This window comes from Quercus suber, unplaced genomic scaffold (assembly GCF_002906115.3).
Source record: "Quercus suber isolate HL8 unplaced genomic scaffold, Cork oak 2.0 scaffold_625, whole genome shotgun sequence".
Taxonomy (NCBI): domain Eukaryota; kingdom Viridiplantae; phylum Streptophyta; class Magnoliopsida; order Fagales; family Fagaceae; genus Quercus; species Quercus suber.
In genome coordinates, this window is record NW_027070068.1 from 259,751 (window position 1) to 285,833 (window position 26,083).

The 26,083-nt window shown below is 36.1% G+C and overlaps 2 protein-coding genes across 2 annotated transcripts; one reads left to right on the plus strand and one right to left on the minus strand.

Annotated features, from left to right (window-relative positions):
• Positions 1 to 7,485: 7,485 nt before the first annotated feature.
• On the minus strand, positions 7,486 to 11,566 carry LOC136064107 (uncharacterized). The gene is made up of 2 exons (XM_065765415.1): positions 10,395 to 11,566; positions 7,486 to 7,681 (listed from the first exon to the last, which is right to left on the minus strand). Exons 1-2 carry the CDS (start codon positions 11,564 to 11,566, stop codon positions 7,486 to 7,488), a joined length of 1,368 nt encoding a protein of 455 aa, XP_065621487.1.
• A 3,857-nt stretch (positions 11,567 to 15,423) lies between these two features.
• On the plus strand, positions 15,424 to 18,183 carry LOC136064108 (uncharacterized). Its single transcript, XM_065765416.1, has 3 exons — positions 15,424 to 15,653; positions 17,517 to 17,691; positions 17,838 to 18,183. The coding sequence occupies exons 2-3, from the start codon at positions 17,531 to 17,533 to the stop codon at positions 18,181 to 18,183; spliced, it is 507 nt and encodes a 168-aa protein (XP_065621488.1). The 5' UTR covers positions 15,424 to 15,653; positions 17,517 to 17,530.
• Positions 18,184 to 26,083: the final 7,900 nt, after the last annotated feature.

Below are 26,083 nucleotides of genomic sequence, written 5' to 3' on the forward strand. Positions count from 1 at the left end.
TTTTTAAACCGAAAGGCATCACAGTGTAGTAGAAGTTGCCCATGGGTGTTTTGAAAGCAGTTTTCTCCGCATCCCTTGGTGCCATTCTGATTTGATTGTACCCATTGAAACCTTCCATGAATGAAAACATGGCGCTTCCTACCGGAGAATCTATTAGTAAATCCATGTTTAGCAATGGGAACTCGTACTTTAGACAGACTCTGTTGAGATTTCTGAAATCTATACAACATCACATCTACCCGTTCTTCTTCTTTACTGGTACTATGTCAGATAGCTAGTGCGGGTGTTAAATAGGCTTGACGAATCCTGTGGCCAGCAACTTCTATACCTCCTTGACTATTTGCCCTTCTATCTCAGTGTGGAATACCATGGTAAGCTGGCCACTAGTTTGGCCTTCAAGTCCACATTCAGCGTGTGCGCCACTAGCCTGGGATCCAACCCTGACATTTCACTGTAATCCCATGCGAAGACGTCTTTGGACTCTTTCAACAGTAGTATTAGTTCTGATTTTTCCTTTTTTGTCAGACTTACGCTAATCGAGATAGGCCTTGGTTCTTATGAGCCAAACCCCAGGTCAGCTAGCTCTAACTCTTCTTCTGCCGCAACTTATACATCTTTTTCTATCACAACTTCCTCATCTTTCTCTCATTACCTTCTTCCTCCAAACTTTCTTCAGCCACGCAACACGCCAAACTCCTATGCTGCCACTCTTGGGTGGGGCCCGTTTGTATTTCACTTGTAGGCCGGCGCCTTCATAATTTGTACACAATCCTGCCATCAAGGCCTCAGACCCTACACATTACGATGTGTTATCTGATTCTGCGACAGGCGCTTCCTTCCTTTTGCTTTTTTCGTGCTAGCAACTCCTTAGATCAGGTTCCAAATCACTTTGGATGTCTTCCTACTTAGGTATGAAGGTGCCTCGTGGTTTTGATACTGAGCTTTCCCTAAATGGAGCCCATTGGTCGTAGAACATAGTTTCTACTAAATCAGTCTCCGCTGCTCGAATGGCTAGGGATTTGCTGCTATGCGTATCATTCTGCCATTCAACCTTCCTTCACACACTGGTGATAGGTGGATGGGACTAGTCGGTGTTTGTGCAACCATGGCCATCCTAACAGCATTTGATATGAGACCTCTGTCTTCACCATGTGGAACCGAGCTAAGAAAGCTATGGGGCCCAACTTTAACCACAGTTGAATGTGGCCTGCAATGTATTCGCCTCTTCCTTCTGAACCCTGTCACTTCCATTGAGCACCCTAAATCTTTCTTTATGAAATTCCTACCGCTTGTAAAGTGCTCAATGGAATGAGATTTACAGAAACACCTGTATCCACCAAAGCTTTCTTAAAGGGGATTTGATTTATGGATGCTGCCAAGTAGAGGGGCCTCCTATGGTCCAGGTACCCCACCTCTATATCCTCATTACTAAAAGTGATCTCAGTCGACTCCTGTAAGAGGGATCTTTCATCTGTGATTTCTATTGATAAACATTCTACACCTGCCCCGGAGGCAATGCTTACCAGAGCCTCTGTGGCTATCTTTCTTTCCTTTGCTACGCCTCTGCTCGTTAAACAAAATTTTGAATTTGGAGCTTTGCTGTAAAGTGGTAATTGCTGCAGCAAGCAGGGCCAAATTCTCCTCATCGTCCTCCCATAAATCCGCGCAAATTACTACCGCTGCTACACCCTTCCCTTTATGGTTTGGGAGTGGGTTTCTTTGAACTTTTTGCTGGGATAGTTCTAGAGTCCTTTCCTTGATCCTACGGTGCACCAATCTGCGGAGCACCCAACATTTATGGTAGGATGTTGCACATAGTTGTGCAAACGACAGAAGTGTGGGTCCCTCTGCTCCTCTTCTGTGGGCTCTCTAGAAACTTGATTAGGCTTAAAAACTTTGTATGCTATTCACTTGTCTAGCAGCACACCTAACTCTTTTCGAGTGCATGGTATTGGTGGGGGAGTATCGTATTCCCTCCCATCAGTCTTCCTTCTCCGCTCACCAGTGGATACTATCATAGCCTGTAGAGCATTTCTTTTGTCCAAGCTTGGTTTTATGGATTGGGCAGTCTTCCTGGCCTTTCACAACAATTGTGCAAACTAGGAGATTTCTAAGTTTTCCAGGACTGTCCTGTACTCCCTGATCATGTTTGTCATACACATTTCCACCAATGTTCTTTCTTCACAATGATCATAGCAGTCGAGTGCTATGTCCCTGAACCTTTTGATATATTCCATCAAATCCTCACCGTTTCTTTGCTTGGTTGCTTACAGGGTTACAAGCGTTGCTGTTTCTTCCCCGTGGAAGTATTTAATGCAAAATACGTCCACCATGTCATCCAAGTTGGGATTGATCCTGGCTTTAGGCCGATGTACCAAGTGTATGCCCGATCACATAGTGATTTGGAAAACTCCCGAAGACATAAGTCCTCGTCTACTGCGTAGGGGCCAAAAGTATCAATAAACTTGCTCACATGCTCAACGGCACTTCCCTTCTTGCCATCGTATTGTGCAAAGGCTCGTGGTTCGTATCTCTCGGGGTACAATTTGCTGAGTACCCTTAGTAGGTAAGGAGGCTTCGTGCATAGAATCTCTCCTTAGGTCTCTGGCCCTCTCTTACTCCAAGAGGGCTGCTACTTCGGCCATAGTGATGAAACGTTGTTCTGCATGCTGTGGGACACCTCCTACTGGCGTCTCTCTTTATCTGCCGCATGTTCCGGGTCATGCTGGCTTTCTTTCTCCTTCGTTTTGTCTATTTTTAGCTGACGGATTTCTTCCATCATTTGTTGCTGTGAGTGTTGTAAGGCCTGCAACACCTCAATAAAAGTGTTGACATTGTCAGTGGGGACTCTTGGCTGCGGTTGGGTTCAGCCCCCATTCTATCAACACCTTCCGTCTGGTTAGGCTGCTGTTGTTGAGGCATTGTTGGCCTAGATTCTGCTTGCAAGGGCACGACACTCATGTTTCACATCGTCTTAGATCTTGAAGGCATTTGTTTGCGAGGGCTTCTGTCCCTTTCTGCTTCTCAACTCCTTAGTAGAGTCGCCAATTTTATGTTATGGGCCTTTTTTACAATATTGGGATGGGCTGCCTCCTACGGTACTGGGCCCAAGTATTCTGAGTAAGGGAGTTGAGATCAGTCCAACTGCAACTCAATTTGGTTTGGCTTGTGCGCAAACTATACCTCGTTTACCAAAAGCATGCTTACAACAAGCAAAGCTACTTTGGATGAGTTGTGACAAGCAAGCATGATAATAGTAACAAAAGAAAGTACTTTGACTTTTCAATCAAAATGAATAAATAATCCCAATTAAAAAGATAATCAGAATAATAACAAGCACTTTTGTAAAGAAAGTAGGGGGAATAAATGGGCGAGAGGGAATAACGTTTTTCCTTAATGCGAATAATCTCCCGAGGAAATCCTGCTGTGGAAATTAATCACTTTGAGGGAAATGGACCTGAATGGTTGGTGCTAAAAGAACCATTTGCTTTTGGTAGAAAGCAGGACTTTAAGAGAGAAAGAGGGAATCAACCTATTGGTGCATGCCTGCCATTCTAACTCTCTGTTTTTCTTTCTTTTTCTAATTTCCCCTTTATCTTTCTTTTTTTCTTTTTTTTTCAATACTTGTTTTCTATTCTATGGTTTTTCTTAGAGATTCCTCTTACCGTGATTGTGATTCCCCTTGTGCACGGCAAGGGCCCTTTTTATAGTGCCTGTCATGATCAGGTTTTACTATTATTCTTTAACCACCTTTGTTTGGTCTGGGTGTACTTGCCGACCATCACTGGTCCATCTATGTTGGCTATGCTACTCCCCATCACTAGACAAAGAAGACTATTTTGTTTGTTTGTCTGTCGTGACACCCTTACCTGCTACGGTGTGGGTGCTCTCTCTCTCTCTATCCTTCATGGCATGCACCTAGTAAGTCTAACGCATCCTTACTTCTTTTGATTGGTATGTCATCTCAGCAGGACATTTCCCCCAAAAGAGCCTGAGCAAGAACCTCAGAATGGGTTTTCCCCTCTCCCCACCGCCAGACCATGCTTTCTTACCTTTGACCCATAACCTCACCATGTCCTGTATTGGCTGGGTACAAGTTGGTGATGTCTGGGCCTTGTGTGTGCCTCTCTTCTATGTATGTCCAAAATCTGTTTGCTACTCATGCGTTCGCTGTGATCTAGAGGCTTGCCTACACAGTCTGTCGTCCGTCATTGACTTCTTATGTGAGCTGTTTTCTGATTTCCCTCTCTTTTATGGCTTGCTCCCCTTAGGGGCTGGGCTTTATTTAATGGTGGGCTTTGCCCTCTTTCAGTCTACTCTTTTACTGCTATCATTTCCTACCATATCATTCTGTCATTTCTGCTATGACATTATTTGACCCAATCCTACTAGGCCTCTTTGGGCCCGCCGTTTATTCTTCTCCCAATGACTTAATATGGCCATTGGTTCTTTTATTACATTACTTATAGGCTCTTGTGTCCCATTTGTTTTCTCTTGGGCATCATTGGCCCATTTGCTTTCCTTGGACTTCCTTGGCCATTTTCCTAACTTTGCATTGTCATGGGCTTTTACTAACTTCTTTGGGCTTCCCCGGCCCAATTACCTTATCCCTTATTCTTGGGGCTCATGGGCTTGCCATCACTCATTTACTTTCTTTGCTTGCATTACTTTGGGCCTACGATGGCCCATTCTCACTTTTCTATATCATATATTATCCATGGGTTTGCTACTTCTCTCTTTTGGGGCTCCTTTAAGCCCGTTTGCATTCTCAAGGCCCATTTGTTTATTTCATAGACCTGTGATCTATTATTCCTACCGCTTGGACTTAATGATTTTTCTATCCATTTACCAACTCTTTTCTACCCATGTTGCTAGGCTTCTTCTTTCTATTTGGATTACCAAAATGATCATTAACAAGTACACAATAGTAAGTCGTAGTAGGTTTTAATCTCCACCTTTTATTTAGTTAGTGGGTGATATGGCAGTTTCTCATTAAAACAAAAAGAGATTCCAGTTAAGAAAGTATTAGAGGTAAGCCAAACCCATTGAAAATAATCTTAGAAAAAAGTATTTGTTTTTCTTTGTTTAGTTGTGATTCAAAAAATAATTGCCTAACATTTTGGTTGCACCCAACAGTTCCGTCAATGGTAGTAGTTGTAGGAAGTTGCAGTGGTAGTGACAATTATAGATGATTGATAATAGTGGCCATAGTCAATAAGCAGTGGTCGATTGTGATTATGGTCAACGAATGATGGTGATTGGCAATAAGTGGCCAGGGGTGGCAATGACTAGGTAAAGGATGGGCCTAGTGGCAATCGATGGTTGACAATTATTGATATCGATGATTGGTGATTGATGTTTGAAGTGATAGTTGTCAAACCCGTGACAATAGGTGGGTGGTGGTGGTTGTAGCCTTGTAGGTGATGTGGGGATAAGAGAGGTGGTAGTTGTGTAGTAAAGGAGTTAAAAAAGAAGGTAAAACTGATAGATGTAGTTGGACTAGACATGACCTTCCCCACCCTAGGTCTTTAGGACGGGAAAATTTAAGCCAAGTGGGAGTGAGGTAGGGAGGGTTTGTTGTATTTTTATATTCCTAATGAGGTGGTTTTGACATGAGAGAGAGAAAGAGAGAGAGAGTGTTCGGGGATAGTAATAGAATATACAATAATAAAAATAAAAGACATGTATAAAAAATAAAATTTATATAAATAATTTAAAAATATATTAAGTAAAAATAATATTTATACATATTCGAGGTGGGAAAAGCAAAACTTGTCACAGTGGAGAATTTTACCATCCCTATAAGCAAAGGCTTTTTTTTTTTTTTTTAAACCTGTCACGACATTTTAATACAAAATATCATTGAATACAAAAAATATTTTCTGTTGACTAATATTTTTCAGTTACATCAAGAAGTAAAAACTAAAAAAAAAAAAAAAATTAAAGAAATCATTTTTAAAAAATTATCCCTAAACATATTGGACCTTAATACCTTTTTTTCCTCTATGCAATTTAGTAGCTTCCCTTTTCTTGTGGTGAAAAAGGAATTACCTGACTACAATAATCAATACTAAGGTCATATCACTAATTATGAATCAACCTGATTAAATTTGATTTAAGCGGTGCTAATAAGGCATGTTTCTTTTACAATTAATTTACTATCAGAAGCGGACGTCATAGGTTGAAACCCTCTTTAAAAAAAAAAAAAAAAATCTACCTAATTACCATCACAATTTGATTTTAAACTTTTGGTGGACATAATTATCTCCCCCCCCCCCCCCCCCTCACCCCCCAAAAAAAAAAATCTTAAAAAGTTTGCTTCATATGTACATTTCTTTAAGTTGTAAACGTGACTCTGTAAATGTTGGTATTGGGTAACTAAAATGTGGCCCCGCCCAATTGGAAGGCATCAATAATTCTATCTCTTTTCTCTGCAAAACTGAAAAGAAGAAATCATCATTCTGAAAAAAAAGAAAAAGAAAAAAAGAAACAGCAAGGGTTTGAAGGATAAAAGCAACAAAGAACCATTTTGTGCTTGGAGCTTCTATGAAACTTAAAAAGACAAAAATCGAAATTGTCATCTCTGAAGTCTAACCTCACCCACCCCCAATTACTTTGGAGACCTCTTTCACTTTACCATTTTTCCTCCTATTCCAATGTAAGTATGTAGAAAATGACATAACAATATTACTGGGCCCTCAAAGCTTGACTATTACAAGTCTATATGGAATGGTTTCACCAGCACTCCACATGTTATAGCCAACATTTAACAGTCTAAAAGCCCATGTACCATAATTACCATGATGATGTTAGGTTAAAGTGTGAGCAAGTGTGAAGAAGAACCAAGGGGCCCAGAACTATCCCAGCTACCATGTGCAAGTCTTAAACACTCTTTCTTAATATGTGGTTATTATGAGTTCAGTTAAAACCTTTTATTAAAAAAGGTCCTTCTTGGTGCCTTTGGTTTTTAAATGGCGGCCCAGCAAAAGAAGAAAAAGATAAATGCCTACTAAAGTACATGTCTAAGCATACTTTACAGTTGACATAAAAGACTTGAGTATTTAGAAAAATCTTTGTTTGGATTACTTACTAGTTACTACTTAGATCAAGTTTGTCACATTCTATTGAAACAATAAATTAGAAGTTCATTAGGCTAATCATCCCTAAATTTTGTTGAATATAAGAAGTTAACAAAATAATAAAATTGATTTGAATCTCATTTATTAGAACCATCATACATCTCTTCATCAGTTGAATAAGGCTTATCAAATACTAGTAAATTTTGATCAATGATTTTATGATTGATACTGAACTATAAAGTCTTTTACCTTGTTCCTGAGTGGATATATCTAGAATCTACACGCAAACTGCATAATTATCATGATTAATTATCAGTCCACCTTCTCTTGGGATGGGTCATGAGTGGGGATGGATTCCATTGATAGCATATCTTAGTTTTTATTATTATTTATTCTTGGCCAATTGCTAAGCACGTATAGTGATGATGAAAAAAACACAGTGCCATCCACTTGATGGTTGATCAAGCTGGCTTGCTTGAGTAAATGTTTTCTGCACAACCTGTGCCTCATACTTTACTTTCACAATGTCGCTCCAATAGGCCCAAACTCCCAATGGGGCCGAGACCTGAACTCTTTCATCCAACATATTGGTACCACCGTACCTATTAGATAAAGGTAACATGCATATCAGCATATAGACCTAGTTTTTATGCACCATCATCTGAAAACATTTAATACATATTATTGCCTTGGTCTGTCATGTTGTGCTAAGCTCAATTCTTTTTTTTTTTTTTTTTTTTTTTGTGTCTTTTTTAGGGTGGTGTATTTATTTGTTGGTTAGAATTATAATAATCATAATTATATATAGGTAGGGGGTTGGTTGTGTCTAGAGCAAATTTGGGGTACTGAACACCATGCCAAGGTTGGGTGATTTGGCCCAAAAGCATAGATGTGTAGGCTTCTGTTGCTCAGAACATCGTCATCCTTTTAGCGTTTCTTATAAAAGCCCAAGCTAGTGCATTACAAGCTTTTGGAATTTACTTTGTCAAAATAAATAAATAGAAAACGAATGGGCTTCAATAAAAACAAAAACAAAACAAAAAACGAATGGGATTAATAAAACCCAACCCACCAGTGGTCCAAACCACGAATTTACATCTCTCTTTCTCTCTCTAGAATATGATCAAAGTATTTTGCATTTATCATTTTTGATTTTTTTTAAGGTATCCCTTCTTTGTCTTCCTTTTCTCTCAATTAATTAGTACCCCATTATTTATCAACAAAGAAGCAATATCATAAAATGTTGGATTTATTAGAAATCATTTTGTGAGAATAGATTAGGGGTTATCCAAAGAGTAATTAACATCATGGATACCTTCTTGACAAAACTTTGAGCTCTAAAAAACTGATTATCTTAACCAAATTCAATGAATATTGATTCTTTTGAAACAGAAATTTATATATTATAAGTTTTTCGAATTTACAAATTGTCACATGTCACATGTGCTATTAAGTATTAACTATCCTATGCAACCCATTTTAAGCAAGGGACACATTTCTCTAATTCTCTCCCTATAATGGAAAGGCAAGATGATGACATTTTGCTTGGTAATATCATTTATATCGGTTTGTATAAAAAATTCCATTTATTTTAGCATAACAAACTACTCTTCTATTTTATATGCTTATTTTTCAAAACATACACATATTAAATTATCAATTTCACATTACATTACATTAAAATATCAATTTTTCTTGATTTTTTATATTGTTTCTATTTTTTCACACTCAATAACCACCATTCACTCTCTTCTTTCAGTTTCGAGATATATAAAGAAAGAATAAAAAACTATAAGCAAAGTGAATAATATTAGTGTAAATTTATATAATTACTATAACAACTTTGCAAATTTACACATTTTTAATTTGATTGATATAAGTGATTTTGGAGGTTGAACATATAAAATTGACAGTAGAATTTTTTTTTTTTTTTTTTTTTGTTCTAAAATGCCCTTACAGCTTACGTTTAAGTAGGGGCAAAACTTGATAAGAATACTTCTTTAGTTTCCATGTAAAACACTATCTACAAAATAGGACCACACTCCACTACACTCAAGTTGGTTTTTAAACTCAAATTACTTCTTCTTCAATTCTCCAATTCCCTCAATTTTGTGTTAATCTTCTTTTCACCGTTATCATCATTTTTAAGAAACTCTCACTCTCATCCACCTCTTTGCTTCAGATTTCACTACAAATATCATTTCAGATAGATTCAAGGTAAGCTTTTTCTTCTACATTTCTCACTTCAATTTCTCTCTTTGTTTGGTCCTGAGAATTCGGGGGAAAACATAAGAAGAAAAAAAATAAAGAAAAAGAGAGAAAACTGAAATTCTCTTTTTGTTTACTTTCAGATCACACTTTCTTCAATTAGAATAAGCTCAGAGTTTGATTTAGCTTCTGTTAGAGTGAGATTTCGTCAAACACAAATCTAAGACTCCATTTAAAAAATAAAAATAAAAAATTGTTAGTTATTGAATTAGTCTCTATTGATTCGTTCTGTGTTTTTTTTGTACATGTTGTGAATTTGATTTTGTAGATCTGAGATCGGCGGTGCATAGATCTCTTAAATATGTGGTTTTCTTAAGCCTTTTGAGTTATAGTTTAGTTTGTTAGGCTTTGTTTGTTTCCTAGGAATTTTTTTTTTTTTTTTTTTTTCCATTGAGGCTTTGTATATGGAAATTCTACTGTGAGTCTAAGATCCTATTACCTGAAAATTGCAAGGTTGCAATTCTCTGAAGATTGAAAATAGTTGCACTGTGTTCTGGATTTGATTTAAAATTCAGAAATTGATTTATTGTGATAGTTGTTTCATTTGTGGGTTTATGGAATTGTATTATTTTTTATAAATTCAATGATGAATAACGCATTAGACAACGAAGTTGGATTGCGGGTTTCAATTCCAATTCACAAGTGGTTGAACTGTGTGAGTTTTTGTGTGTGTCATTATATTATTTGGGTTATTCTTGGTTTAACTTCTTATTTATGTCATTAACCGAAATTTTCATTTGATAGGCTCTCGACATAACTTTTATTGCTGCCTTTTTCAACTGGTGGTTATTGGTTCTTATTCCAAATGCTCTTCTTTTTCTTTTTTCTTTTTTTCTTTTTTTTGAAAAAAATTAATAATTTACATTTATTATAATTTGAAATTACTATATTTTTTAATCACAAAATATCTATAGGTGTGACAAATATTATGGGTTTGTGAGTGAAATAATTTTTTCATCACACCCTTATTTTTTTTTTTTTTTTTTTTGTGATTCTCCAAGCGGTGGTCGTGATGTTTCCTCTACCTTTGCTTTCAACTTCTCATACTTGTGGTCTCGTCCAAGGAAGTTCCTCAACTTTCCTTGCCTGATGAGATTTTCAATTTGTTGCTTCAAATCAAAACATTCATCTGTATCATGTCCGTGATCCCTATGGAATCGACAATACTTATTTCGATTACGTTTGTTGGGATCTCCCTTCATCTTCTCTGGCCACTTCAAGGAAGGTTCGTCTTTAATCTGCATTAGGACTTGCTCAAGTGGCACATTCAGAGGGGTATACTGTTGACTTCGTGCTGAAGGGCCCGCTTTCTTATCTCGGTCTCTCTTATCTTCCGTCCGTCCCCTCTTAGGACGAGGACCTTGTTCTGGCTGACGCGTTGTGTTGGTTTCAACTTTCTCAACTCTCTTCCTCTTCTTGGCTATGATAGCGTCCTCTGCATTCATGAAGTTCTGGGCCGAATGCACTAGCTCGGCCATAGTTTGAGGTGCTTGCTCATACAACTTATGTATAAATAGATCAGAATGAACGCCATTATAAAATGCTGCCAAGAGAAGTTTGTCATCCACCTCGTCCACCTCCAAGGCATCCCTGTTGAATCGCGTGATGAAAGACCGCAAACTTTCATTCTCCCCTTGCTCTATGGTTAGCAAACTGGACGAAGAACGTTTGTGCCTTTGCCCTCCAATGAAATTGTTAACAAACAATTTGCTCAGCTCCTCAAAGGACGCCACTGTATTAGGAGGTATTTTGCTAAACCACACCTGTGCTGGTCCTTTCAAAGTAGTAGGAAAAGCTCTGCACATTATTTCGTCTGGAACTCCTTGGAGATGCATAGTAGTTTTAAAGGTGGCAATATGGTCAAAAGGATCTCTCGTCCCGTCATAAGAATCTAAAGGAGGCATCTTGAACTTGGGTGGTAAGGGATGGGCATTGACGGACGCCACGAAGGGGGAATCAGTTCTGTGGACCAAGTCTTCCACAGGGTTTGTTTTCCTCATGTTTTCCCTCATTTCGTCCATTACCCTTCTCATTTGATCCATTTCTCTTTCCAAGTGAGGTACCCTCCGTGAAACGGTACCTCTCGATTGATTGTCAGTCTCAACATTCCTTTCCTCCTCTTGACTCTGTGCCTGTTCTCCAGTGTTCCGTTCATGAGGTTGTTTTCTTAACTCCAGTTGCCTAACCAACTCTTGGTTTTGACGAGTTAGTTCCGCCATAGCGGCAGCCATGGATTGCACATGTTGAAAAGAGGGCGGTTGCATGGTAGGTGCTGACTGACGGTCTCGGTGAGGGTTACTAGAAGCGTCCCGACTATGTTGAGGGCCTGGACTCGTTGCTCTAGATCTTGTCCGAACCATTTCAACCCTTGGTTGAAGAAAGAGACTATAGAACTCAACAAAGTCTTCCCACAGACGGCGCCAACTGATAATTCCAAAGGAATTCTGATAGATTCAAAGGAATTCTAAGGAATCAACGGGCTGAAAAGTCTCCGGATGTTCTTGATCTAGTAAAATGAATCCTGAGAAAACAAAGAAAATCAGCAGAGAAGACCGGTGGTGGCCGGCCTTTGATTCTCCGATGGTAAAGTCAGAAAACTGGGGGATAGGAAAGCTCTCAATGCTTAATGTTTCTAAAATTCTCTCCCAGAAAAAGAAAAAAAAAGATCCCCTTACCTCTGCACCGAAAGGCCTTTATATAGCAGTAGAAATCAGTTACTTCTGCTAATCGTTGTAGAGTTTGGAGGATTCAGAGGGTAACTTCCTTAACTGCCACAAAGGTTACCTCTTCAGAAACTGCGTTGAGACTCNTGAAAATTGTAATAATCTCAAATTATAATTGATGCAAATTATTAACTTTTTTCAAAAAAAAAAAAAAAAAAAAGCCTACAAGTCCCACTAAATAGTAGAAAGATACAAAGTTACTATTAAAAAAAATTTAAAAAAAAAACTCCCCTGGTTTTGATTTTTTTCAAAATTTCAAAAATTTTCTTTTGGCAAAATTTACGGGAACAAAACACCTCATGGTTACTTTTGTTAAGCCTGTGTTCTAATTTTTTTTTTTTTTTTAATTTTATAAAACCTGAGTTCTATTTGAACTCAAATTACTTTTATGCTTATTAGTCATCCGTATCTTATTACATACAGTTTTTAAAGTCTCAATAAAAATAACTGATTATTCTTATCCAAATCAACTTTGAAACCCACTATGAAACTCAAACTTATCTATTAAAGCAATAGTTACAACTATATATCTATTAAAGCAATACTCAAACGTCAGCCTCTACTCATTTTCTTCAGTACTATTCATTATATCTATATATATAACTGATAATTCCAAAGGAATTCTGATAGATTCAAAGGAATTCTAAGGAATCAACGGGCTGAAAGTATCCGGCCTCTTCAGAAACTGCGTTGAGACTCAAGCGATACAGCTTTTGGTTGAAAGGGTGCTTAGTCCAGTTGTGAATTGACCTCGTCCGTCATTAATGAAGGACGAGGTCTGGCTCTTTATTAACCCATCTCATCCGTCATAACTGAAGGACGAGATACGCAGCCCGCTCGTCCTACAATGGACGAGCGTGCAAGGGTAATGGTGGTAATGGAGGGACAAGGGTATTGAACACAGCTCTGAGCACTGATGTGGACGACCATAAGGACGAGTATTTGAACTTGGATATTTTCTGGCACCATCAAACTCAAATGTGAAAATGTTAAAAAAAAAAAAAAAAACCTTTCAATATTTCTAAGAATTCTAAAATATTACCTCCTAAACGTCTCCTTATAGTACAAGTCAACAACTAAAGATAATATTAATTAAATATGAAAAATGATCATTTTCGTTAGAAATTAATTTATTTCATGAATTAAATTAAATATTACGAATTTAAAAGTTTAGTAATTATTAAATCATTTAAAATTATAAATGTCTAGGTAGTTTATACATTGTTAAATTAAGGAAAAAAAAAACACATTAACCATTAAATGACGAAATGGAGAGTACTTAAAATAGAGAGGATCTATTCCAACCAGAAAAATAAATCTAGTGAGTCCACAATTCAGTATTGGCTTGAAGTTAGAGGAGGTGGCTTTGTTGCTAATTTTGTGCGGCAACTTTGACCTTCGGCTATGTTGCTGCTGATGGTTTTTTTTTTTTTTTTTTAAGAACAAATTTTTTTTTTTAAATTTTTAAAGTTCTGGGTTTTTTGTTTTGGGTGAAATTGTTTTATTGGGATTGATTTATTATTATTATTATTATATAGCTTTGCGATTGGTAATTTTGTTGTTGGGCTAATTTTTTGGGGCTTGTATATTTTGTTTTAAATTTTAGATCTATAAATGTTTTTAGAAAAGTGCTATGTTCACAATATTTTCACAAAAAAATCTTATATGGTAAGTTGTTATTGATTTTAATTTAAACTTATCACTTAAGTTACTTTTTTGCCCAATAATAGCTACCAATAACAACTTGTTACTTAAAATTTGTTGTGAAATATTATAAGTATAACATTTTCTTTTATGACCTTTAGAATGAGGAAAATGATAGAGTTACTAACTTTTTTACAAATTGCTGATGTAGTGAGTGGTTATTAGTAAGTGAAAAATGATGTGATTGGTGGCTCCATATGTGAACTAATAAGAATTTGTTACCTTAATAATTTGTAAAAATTTTGTAGAAAAGTTTGTAGTTATAGCATTACTCTTAAAGAATCAATAATATTGTTAAGGGAGTAAAGTGTACTTTTATAGAACAAAAATTGTTAAAATTAGTACTACATATATATTAATTTTTAAAAAAAAAACTTTGGAGGGGCCATTACTCCCCAAAGGCCCTACAATTGTTGAATTGATATGTTGTGATTAAAGTAAGGATAAAATTTAATTACAAAATTAGTTGTAACCTAAGGTAATTAGAGGTGAATTTTGACAAATCCATCGTTGGATTACATTTTCTTCTCAAAGCCTCCATGCTAATGCAAAATTTCTAAAAAAATTAAAGATAGCTATATCGTCAATAAATTGTTTAAATTGCAAATTTTTATAATTTTAAATTATATAGCTTATAGATCATATAGTAAATAATATTTAACAGTCAGATTTTCAAAATATATGTAATATTAATCTTTTTAAAGGAAATTGTAGTCTTAAGTTGCAACCAATTTTGTAGCTGGACTTTTTTTTCTTTTTAATTTTTTTATATAAGATAGAATTTCTACTCTAACTTAAACTAAGTGTATGTGTGTGTGCAACTCCCTTTTGGAGACTTGAATCCCAACCTTTGCCCCCCACACCCCATACCCTACAAACACTTATATTTGTAGAGTGATCATCACACCAAAAGTATACGGTGGTATTTTGTAGCTGAACTTTATTATTATTATTATTTTTTTAATTCAAAACTTTATTATTAATGTAACATAAAAATCAAGTCAACCATAGATTATTATAGTAATGCGACGATCACAATTTACTATCTCACTCGGAACACATTGACACTGACATGCAAGGATATTTGAAAAGAATAGAACAGTGGACCGGGTCTAAAGGGTGTGCTTTGATTAATATCCGGAATGTGATTGAAGAGTGACCTTCAGATTTCAAACTAGATATGTTCTAGTCTGCAGACTCAGCAGTCAGCACAGAATCGAAGGAGCTTTCGACGCAATTGGGATTCAATTCACAAGACTGACCAGAGAGAGCAAAATGCAAGATACCGCTACGAATACCTGCATAAATGGAGAAGTGACGGCCGTTTTGCATCAAATGGCTACAACTCTTACCTTCACATAGGGATAGCAATTTTTATCCGGCCCGCGGGTACCCGGCCCGGCCCGACCCTAATGGGCCGGGTTTTACCCGGTCCGATTATAAATAGGGTCGGGTATGGGTTTAAAAAAAAACCCGAAGCGGGTCCGGGTCGGGTCTGGGTTTTTTAAAAAAAACCCAAGACCCGACCCGAAACCCGGCCCGGTAAAAACCCGGTTAAGTGAAATGACTTAAATACCCTCATATATATATAACCTAAAATTTCTTACCCTAATGCTCATTTCTTCTGCACTCACTCCCTAAGCACAGCAGCCTCCCTACACTCTCTCCCTCTCAATCCGACACAGCGTCACAGCCCCTACACTCCCTCACCCTCACTCCACCGTGAACCCAGACGGCCTCACCTCCTCACCACCAAATCACAACACCACCGTCACAGCCCCTACACAGCTGTCGCCGTTTTTCTTCGCCGGAGCTGTCATCTCTTTTCTTCAGCAAATCGGAGCAAATCGGAGCATCAGCCTTCAGCGTTCAGCTCAAGGTATGCTCTTCAGCAAATCGGAGCATCACTGCATCAGTTAATCTTTTCTTCTAATTTTTTTAACTTTCTTTTCTGTTTGTACCATTAATTTTCTGTCGGAGCTGTCATCTCTCTCTGTGTATTTTTTTTTTAATTTTTAATTTTCTTTTGCTCATTGTTTGGTACAGAGGAACTTTGAGCTGAGTTGAGTTGATTTTTGTTTCGGTGAAGGACTTGTTTTGACTTTGTATAGTTAGTGTTAGCTTGTATGATGGGAATGTTGGTAGCGTGGTTTTATTGTTGAAGAAGAGAAAAAAAAGAAAAAAGAAAAAGGGTTGTGTGTATAGCTGCTGGTAGAAATCAAATTGTATAGCTAGATTTCCTCACTCTTTCTCTTCAACTGAAACTATAAGGGCCAATGGCTTTCGCTTCATTTCTTGGCAGAGTTCTCTTCGCCTCTGTTTTCATTCTCTCTGCTTACCAAGAGTTAGTATTTCATATGCCATCACTTACATTTTTTTTTTCTTCCCAAATATACTTTGTTGTGATTTTTATGAGTTCTTAGGCTTGTAATGTGTTCTTTTAGGCAAATATAATTCTGGGTTTCGAGTTTTTTTAGTTTTTGATTTGGCAATTGTTGTTGGATCTGTTAGAAATATAAGTTGCAACTCTTGGTTTGACTTTTTTTTAATAATGAAGCAGGGTATAGATCTGTATTTTGTTGTCAAATATTATAATTTTAAAGGAAAGTAGATGATGGGTTTGAGTAATTGAAAGTTATAATTCAGCCATGTTTAATTAACTTCAACAATTTGGCTCATTAGGGCTACTAGTTAATAATGAGACATAATGGCTTTGATCTTCAAAGTTTGGCTACATTTGAATTTATAAGTTATAACAAACAATTGGGTTATTCAGCTCTTATTTAAATCTCTTTTGGCTTTAGGTGAAGCTGAATAAATAGTTGACCTTTACCTTTACCTTGACCTTTTGGGTACAAGAGACCAAATTAGATGGGCCCCTTTTCTTTTTAACCTGGTTATATTCAAATGAATCAATGGATGAATGAAATCTTTGATTTTTCTTCTTGTATAATCCGTAATTTGATAACACATTGGTTCATTTACGCCATAACTCATTAATACAAGGAAGCATCTGCCACTTTGCTTTTGGTGAAATCAATCTCCCCACTACCAACCTTTCCATGTGAAAAGCACAACTCATAAACAATATGTCTGTGTAGACAACACAAGGACTGTTTTGTTGCTCGTTGTTACACCCTGTGATTGCTGGTAGCTGAACCTTTGGCTTCAAATGTCATTTTCTTTTTCCACATGAATTGTTGATTTTTTTTAACCTTCTTTAATTTGTTTATTAGTATTTTATTATTTTCTGTTTTCGTTCTTTTATTCTGGGATTACAGCCCGTGCATTTATTTTTCTTGTTTTATGTTTTGATTGACGTTTGGTTGCTGAGAAACTATAAGGTAAAGTTTATTAAAGGAAAATAGATGTTTTGGGATTTTGTGTTTTTTGGTTGCTGACATGTTTTGGGACATGATAGAATGAGCGTTTTGAGGTTTGAATTTTATGGTATGGTATTGTGAGAATGAGATTAAATTCTGGAATTTGGTTTTGGTGTATCTGGCTGTGATTTCCATTTTTTTTTTCTTTTGGCTTCATTCGTCAATGCATTTTGAAATCGATTTGAATATGACAGATTAGCCATTCCGGTTGTCTCTTAATAAATTTCAGGGGTGGTGCCATCTAGTTTATGGGATAAGTTGTTTGTGGCATTATACTATTATTGAGTTTGTTAAATATTGTTTGGGTTGTGATGACAATTGTAATGAAATATTGTTTTTTGTGTTTGTTGGGAATGCAGAGCCTAAAACGGAGATGGAAGACACAAACACAAACAAATCTAGCTCTTCCTCGCCAAGTGGCTCTCCCTTGCCAACTATGCGGTCTCCTTCACCATTTTCACGATCACCCTCGCCATTGTCGCCTGGCAGCTCACCCTCAGGATCATTATCACCTTTATGCCCATTAAACAACCAGTAAGTGTTTGAATTTGTTGTTAATCATGTTTAATTTGTGAATTTATGTAATTATGAATTTGTGCCTATTAATTAATGAGTATGTGTAATAATAAATTTGTAATAATTTGTTTTGATTCTAACTCCCAAACTTCTGAATCAATTAGGAGTCCGAATTCCCCGACGGTGGACTTAGAGGTAGAGGAACAAGAAAGGAGTCAAGGAAGTCCAAGGACAGAGGAAGAGGGAGAGCAAGAGCCTACAAATGAGGACTTGGATACAAGTAAAAAAAGAAAGACTACCTCAGATGTTTGGGCTCATTTTACAAGGAAGAAGGTTGAAGGAAAAGTTAAAGCCCAATGCCACCATTGTGGCAAACTTTACTTGGGTGAATCTAGTCAAGGGACAACCCATTTGCGTAATCATTTAGCAAGATGTCCACGGATGAAGTATAAGGATATTCGACAACAAGTTTTATGCGGCACGTTTTCTGATACACTCCCAATATATTGATCGCCATTCTGGAGTGGCTTCTCCGCAGTAGTTAAGGCTGTTGGCGTAATTACCCTTGCTGTACTACCGGCTTGATACCACTGGTTGGCATCGTTTATGCTTGTGAATAGGACAGTGTCTGATTTGTATGTTGGAGACCTGGCTAGTGGGAAGGTTGAAACTATGGAATAAGATAATCGTGGAGGGGTTTTGTTAGATTCTGACTCAGTGTCAGACATGGTTGGTGGGAAGAGTGACAGAATGGAAAATTTTGTTGTTGGTCCATCAAAGACATGCGAAGATGAGGAGGGAATGGTAATGGAAACACTGGACCTGGCTGGTGAGAAGAATGACATTCTAAGTGCTTCGTGGGATTCTGAACGATGTATGGTGGGAAGAGTGATGCAATGGAAATGGAAAGTGACGTGTGCTCTATTAGTGATTCACTTCTTTCTTCATTAATTGTTGGACTACCAGGGTCTGAGTTGTTATTGCTGGCAACAAATTCTGCAACCAAAAATCGCATAATACAAAACAATAAAAATTACTTGGTATTAAGTTACTATGATTTTCTTCTCTAACTCGAAATTCTTTGAAACTTTACCTGGATCAACTTGGTTCTGCCGCATACCGATGTTGGAGATTGACAAAGCTAAGTTGGGACAGAGATAGAAAGAGAATTGCGTATCAAAATGGTGTGTTTAAAGAAAAGAATGACAAGGAAATTCCCCTGCGCTGAAGAGGTTTTTTCCGAGCGACAAAGTGCGTTTGATAGCTTTATTTGTGAGTCAAAAAGCGAGCGACTTGGCCTTTATTTACTTGCCGACAGAATTCACATCTCGCTACGCGGTCTCAATTGCTGTACACTGTACAGTAGGGCCATACTTCAATTGGGTTGTTCAGTTTTTACCATATATTGACCCAGGCCGGCTCAATAGGTGACGCAATTGATGCAATCTCCTAAAACCTCCAAATAAAAGAAGGCCCCACTTGTAAAAAAAAATTATATATATAATATATTTATTTATATATTTTAATTAAAAAAATTTTAAACACTTTTATTGGTCAATAAAATGCATTAAAAAGGCCCCATTATATCCTAAAATGCAAAAAATTAAAACGAAAAAAATAAAAATAGTCAAACTTTAGATAACAAAATTAAATTTTAGGAGACAAATTTATTAACACATTCTTGAAATATGCTAAAATCAAAATTAATAACAGACAAATTTATTAATAATACAACGTAATTGTCTTGAAATATGCTAAAATAGAGATTATAAAATTCAAAAACAAAAGAAATAAATTAATAAATTAATAATATTCAGAAGTACTATTCAGTTTCTTATTGTGTTATTTTCATTATTATTGTATTTTGCACCAACAATTTTAAAGAGATTTAAAACATGGAGCTTACACAAGAGAAACCAAATGAGCCTGTTGGATATCTCAACAAGCATTTTCGCTTTAAGGGAGCCCACTTCAAGAGGTGGAAAGGAAAAGTCATCTTCTACTTGAGTCTTCTCAAAGTCTCCTACATCCTCACTGACAAGAATCCATCAAAAGTTCCTACCGATGAGATGAGTGGGGAAGAATATAGTTTCCATCAAGAAAAAATAGATAAGTATACAAAAGATGAATATAATTGTCGCTCTTATCTATTGAATAGTCTTGCATATTTCTATGATTATTATGATACAACTTACAATTCTACCAAAAAAATTTGGAAAGCTTTACAAAGCAAGTATGATACCGAGGAGGTTGGTGCAAAGAAGTATGCTACTAGTAGATTTTTTAGTTACCAAATGGTGGATGGAAAATCGGTGGTGGATCAAGCACAAACTTTCAAATGATCATGGCAGAATTGAGATCCGAAGGCATAAAGATTGGAGACAATTTGGTGGTAGCTGGCATAATTGAGAAACTACCACAATCTTGGAGGGAGTTCCAAAAGACTTTGTGGCACAAACAAAAGGAGACATCCTTGGAGACTTTGATCACTCGCATCCGTGTGGAGGAGGAGGCTAGAGGACAAGATGCACTCATGACACAAGAGAGCAGTGGTAATTCTACCACAAAGGTAAACCTTATTTTAACCAATAATAATATGCCGAAAAATCATTTTCCTAGAAATGATCAATTGAAACCTAAAATATGAGCCTTTAAAAATAATAATAGACCTCAAGGAAGGGGAAACCCGAATAAAAATTACAATTAGAACCAAAGACGCCCTTCACAAGATCAATTTAATAGATCCTGTTTTGTTTGTCGCAAGAGTGGGCATATTGCTCGATTTTGCAAATTTTGGAAACATGAATTTGTCCCGCGGGCTAACGTAACCGAAGAGCCTTTAGTGGTTATGATTACAGACATCAATATGTTGCAATATGTTGAAGGGTGGTGGGCAAATTCTGGTGCTAATAGGCACATATGCTATGACAAAAATTGGTTTAAGTTGTACACTCCTTTTGACGAAGAAAAAACGGTTATGCTTGGTGACTCTAGCAAAACCAAAGTTCTTGGGAGTGGTGAGGTTGAATTGAAATTCACTTCTGGACGTGTGCTAACATTGGAAGATTTTTTTTACACTCCGTCCATGAGGAAGAATTTGATGTCAAGTTTTTTGCTTAACAAGGTTGGCTTCAAGCAAACTATGAGATCTAATAATTATGTAATCACTAAAAAGGGATTATTTGTGGGTAAGGGTTATACTTGTGATGGAATGTTTAAATTGAATGTTGAGAATAATAAAGCATCTACCAACTCAGCTTGTATGCTTTCTTCTATTAATTTTTGGCATGTTCATTTGTGTCATATAAATAGTAGATATATGAGAATCATGAGTAGTTTAGGATTAATTCCAAGATTGTCAAAAGATTTTGAAAAATGTGAAACTTGTAGTCAAGCTAAGATTACAAAAAAACCTCATAAATGTGTTGTAAGAAATACCGAATTGCTTGAGTTAATTCACTTCGATTTATGTGAATTTGAGGGAATTTTAACTCATGGAAAAAATAGATATATTATCACTTTTATTGATGATTTCTCAAAGTATACAACTATTTATTTGTTGAAAAATAAAAGTGATGCTTTTGAAAAATTTCAAGATTTTTTAAAAGAAGTTGAAAATCAATTCAATAGAAAAATAAAAAGAATAAGAAGTGATAGAGGCCGTAAGAATGAATCAAGTGCATTCAACTCATTTGTTCCGTCTTTGGGAATTATCCATGAAACTACTGCACCATATTCACCTACTTCTAATGGTGTGGCTGAAAGAAAAAATAGAACTTTAATCGAGTTAACAGAGGCCATGTTAATTGAATCTGGTGCACCTTTACATTTTTGGGGTGAAGTTATTTTAACTGCATGTCATGTTTTTAATAGGGTGCCACATAAAAAGTCACACCACACATTTTGAGATGTGGAAAGGACATAAGCCAAATTTGGGATATTTGAGAGTATGGGGTTGTCTTGCTTATGTAAGGCTTACTGACCCTAAAATGCCTAAATTAGGTATAAGTGCTACTACCTTTGCTTTTCTTGGTTATGTGATTAATAGTGCTGCCTATAGATTTTTTGATCTTGAAAACAAAATATTTTTTGAATCTGGTGATGCAATTTTTCAAGAAAAAAAATTTCCTTTTAAATTGAAAAATAGTGGGGGTCAAGAAAATATTTTGTCACAACCTAGTTCTTCTACTTCACATTTACAAAATCAAGAAAATTTTGAAATGGAACCTAGAAGGAGTAAAAGAGCTAGAGTTGAAAAGGATTTTGGTCTTGATTATTATGTTTTTAACATTGAGGAAAATCCCCAAAATTTAAAAGAGGCTTTAACATCGCCTGATGCTATATTTTGGAAAGAGGCTGTAAATGATGAGATGGAATCTCTAATTTCTAATAAAACTTAGAAATTAGTAGATCTTCCATCAGGTTGTAAGACCATAGGTTGTAAATGCGTTCTTAGAAAAAAGTTGAAACTGGATGGATCAATAGATAAGTTTAAAGCTAAACTTGTTGCAAAAGACTTTAAACAAAAGGCTGATCTTGATTTCTTTGATACATTTTCTTCGGTAACAAGAATTACATCTATTAGACTGTTAATTGCTATTGCTACAATTTTTGATTTGAAAATTCATCAAATGGATGTAAAAACAGCTTTTCTAAATGGGGACCTAGAGGAAGAGATTTATATGCATCAACCCGATGGCTTTGTAGAGTCTGGATAAGAAAGAAAGGTATGTAAGCTAACTAAATCCCTATATGGCTTAAAACAAGCACCAAAACAGTGGCATGAAAAGTTTGATTTCTACATGATTGAGAATGGTTATAAATCAAATGAATGTGATAAATGTATTTATTCTAAATCGTGGAATAATTTACATGTTATTATTAGCCTCTATGGGGATGATATGTTGATTTTTCGCTCAAATATGCATGTTATAAATGAGACAAAAAATATACTTAAAAGCCATTTTGATATGAAAGATCTCGATGAGACTAATTTTATTTTGGGCATGAAAATTATAAAAGCATGTGATGGAATATATCTTGATCAATCATATTATGTTGAGAAAATATTGTGAAAATATAATTTTCATGACCACAAAAATGTAGCTACTCCTTTTGATTCTAGTGTTCATTTATTTCTTGTGAATGATGATGATGCGATTTTTAATCAAAAGGATAATGCTAGCATTGTTGGTAGTTTGCGTGGAGTCTTAATGAAATTTGTAGCTTGTATGAGTGGGGTGTTAGAATTACAGGAGCACCCTTGACAAAATTTCACCTATGCGAGTGTGGGGGTGGGGCTGTTCCCTATGAGATTTCAAATATGCTTATGAAACTAGGATCAACACACGGCCACAAAGTACTAGCTATAAAAGCGCATGTCAACACTTGGGTTGTTATGTGTAAGCAGTGACGCTTAATTTCCCTAAAGCAGTCCTAGTTCAAGTCGGAAATCACTACGACTCTGGAGTTGAGATTGCTGTTTTACTAAGTAAAGGTTCAATGCAGAGCACACCTTCTTGATGCATAGTGACCCGTCTTTGCCTAGTAATCTCTCTTTAACTAAAAAATTTAATATTAAAATGAGTGGGGGATTGTTGGAGCATTTTAATATTAAATAATTAAAATGAATAAATGTTACAATATAAATGTAAAGACATGGGAGTGAATATGGAAGATGAGGGGTTAGTGAAAGTGTTTCATCCCACATTGAAAATGAGAGAGACTATTTTATTCTTTTTAATTGTGGTGATTAATGGGCTAACATGAATTGTATCAAATATTGGGCTAGATACATGCGCAAGAGGGAGGTGAAGAGTAGAGGTATCAAAAATGGAAATGAATCAGCCTCTTGGATCCTTCTACTTGACAGCCCATTTAGAATAATTACAATATCCGTTGGTGAGTAAATGGCCCGAATTAATACTCCATTTTTATTACAAAAAATGAAGAGTTTGTAACCCACTTAATGGACTATCCGTTTGGGCTTTTTCATTCTTCAGAAACTCTTTATTTAATCATTAATTGTGTAACTCCTGCCCATCGGATTAATATTTAGCAAATTACCGCAATATACAAAAAAAAAAAAAAAAAAAAAAAAAAAAAAAAAAAACAACTAAACCCAAGACCCCGAACCCTGAACCCAAAACCCGAAACCCGAAACCCTGAACCCGAAACCCAAAACCTCGAACCCTAAACCCCAAACCTGAACCCTGAACCCAAAACCCCAAACCTTAAACCCCATACCCTGAACCCCAAACCCTAAAAGTTCTCCGAAAAGTCCTTACGAGCTTTAGCATCACAGAACCGAACATAAGATGGAGTAGAATCAGTGAGGGAAGAAAAAGAAGATGCCCTGGAATGAAGAGGGCTCCAGGACAGAGTAGATTTTCGTTTAGGTGCCATAGAGCAACTAACAAAATGAAAGAGAGAGGGAGAGAGAGAAACACGCAGAAAAGCACCAACAGAAATCAATATCAAAATAAAGATAAATGAAGGAACGTATACATGACAAAATGTGACATGACTCAGTAAAAACATCATGGGCTCAGCCCAATCTAATCATACCAGCACACAACATTTTAACATAGTAATCACACATCTAAAATGCATGAATCATTGTTAAAAATGAAAATGTGATGCAATGCATGAACATTTAAACAAAATCCATCCCAAAATTTTTACAAAAACCTCATCAATTTTGAAAAACCCCAAAAACCTAGATCTATATGAATGAAATGCATGAAAAGGAGGGAAAACAAGATCTTACCAGTGAAGGAAGATTTAATCTAGGCCAAAAATCACTTGGGAATGAGGTTTGGAGTGAGAGAGACGAGTTTGGGAAGGTGAGGAGACAAGTTCTGTCGAGAGAGATCGGGGAGAAATGAAGAAAAATCGCGCTGAACCTCTATATAGAAACATTCGTAGCTCAATGGATCGGCAGGTGTCCAGAGGAGTCGAGAATTAAAAATGGCTAGATGGAGCTATCGAGCAGCTATCGAGAGGTGTCCACAACAAGGTGACCTTGATGGATTGAGAAGTTGTCGAGTATCTATCTAGCATACAGAAACTTCCTCGATGGATCGAGAAGCTATCGACCCTGATTCTTAAAAACCTAGAAGGATGGAAATTGCGATAACAGCTATAGAGAAATGAAGCTCAAGAGGCTCGATAGATAGCCTAGCTGTCGAGAGGTATCGAGAAGCTGTCGAGATTGCTTAAAAACAATTTTTCAAAGAAAAGGAAAACATAAACATGAATGCAATCAAACATGCTACTCAACCAAAGATCCAAACAACATTTTACGCTCTCAAAAAAAATCTCTCAATAAGAAAAATGTCAAGCATTTAGATCCAAACACACACACACACACAACAAAGTCTAACCAATTTTATATTTCAAAAAAAAGTCAAGACAGTTTAGTGATTATACATTAACACATGAATTTCTCAACCAAAGATCCAAACAACATTTTAAGCTCTCAAAAAAAATCTCTCAATAAGAAAAATGTCAAGCATTTAGATCCAAACACACACACACACAACAAAGTCTAACCAATTTTATATTTGAAAAAAAAGTCAAGACAGTTTAGTGATTATACATTAACACATGAATTCCTTGTGATGGCCAAATCACATTAAACCTGTTCATGTATCAAAGGTAGCAATGAATATTGCATGTTGTGTGTGAAAAACATCGCAAGATTGCATAAGTGTTTACATGTTATGACGATTTGAGATATGAGAAAATCGCTTTAACTCACACACAATCATAACTGCTTGATGAGGACTATCACCTTCGAGGTACATCCTATAACTCCCACATCTCCTAGAAGACATGTTTGTAATCATATATAAAACATTTAAATTCTTTTTGCTTTTATTTTTCTTTGCATATTTTTCTTTTAAGCAAACCATGCATGGGCATATAAGAGAAAGAAAATAAATACCCAATTATGTTAAGCTTTTGACATTTCACTTTTGCTATGTCGAAGCATACAAATGTCATTTCATGATTGGCGGGCAACAGTGGTGAGATGCTTATTTATGCCTTTCTCTTAGGATTTTCTAGTCCTTCAATCAAAAAGAGTGATACAAGTGTTAAGTACAAGAGATTACTTAATCTTACTTATCACAAACACGAGCCACGAAAGTCACTTGTTTAGTTATGCATAGAGATGCTCATCTAGGCTACAAATGACACAAACTTTAGAAAACTTTGTTTCAATGGCGATTCAAGGTACATAGGTACCAATGTACACAAAACACACATTATTTTTGTATTTTTTTTTTATTTTTCAATTTTTTTTTTATGAAAACAAAATAAAGCAAAACTGAAATAAAAAAACAAAAACATATTAAACAAAGCAAAGTATAAAACTAGACTGACTTAAAACAAGAAAGCAAAACAC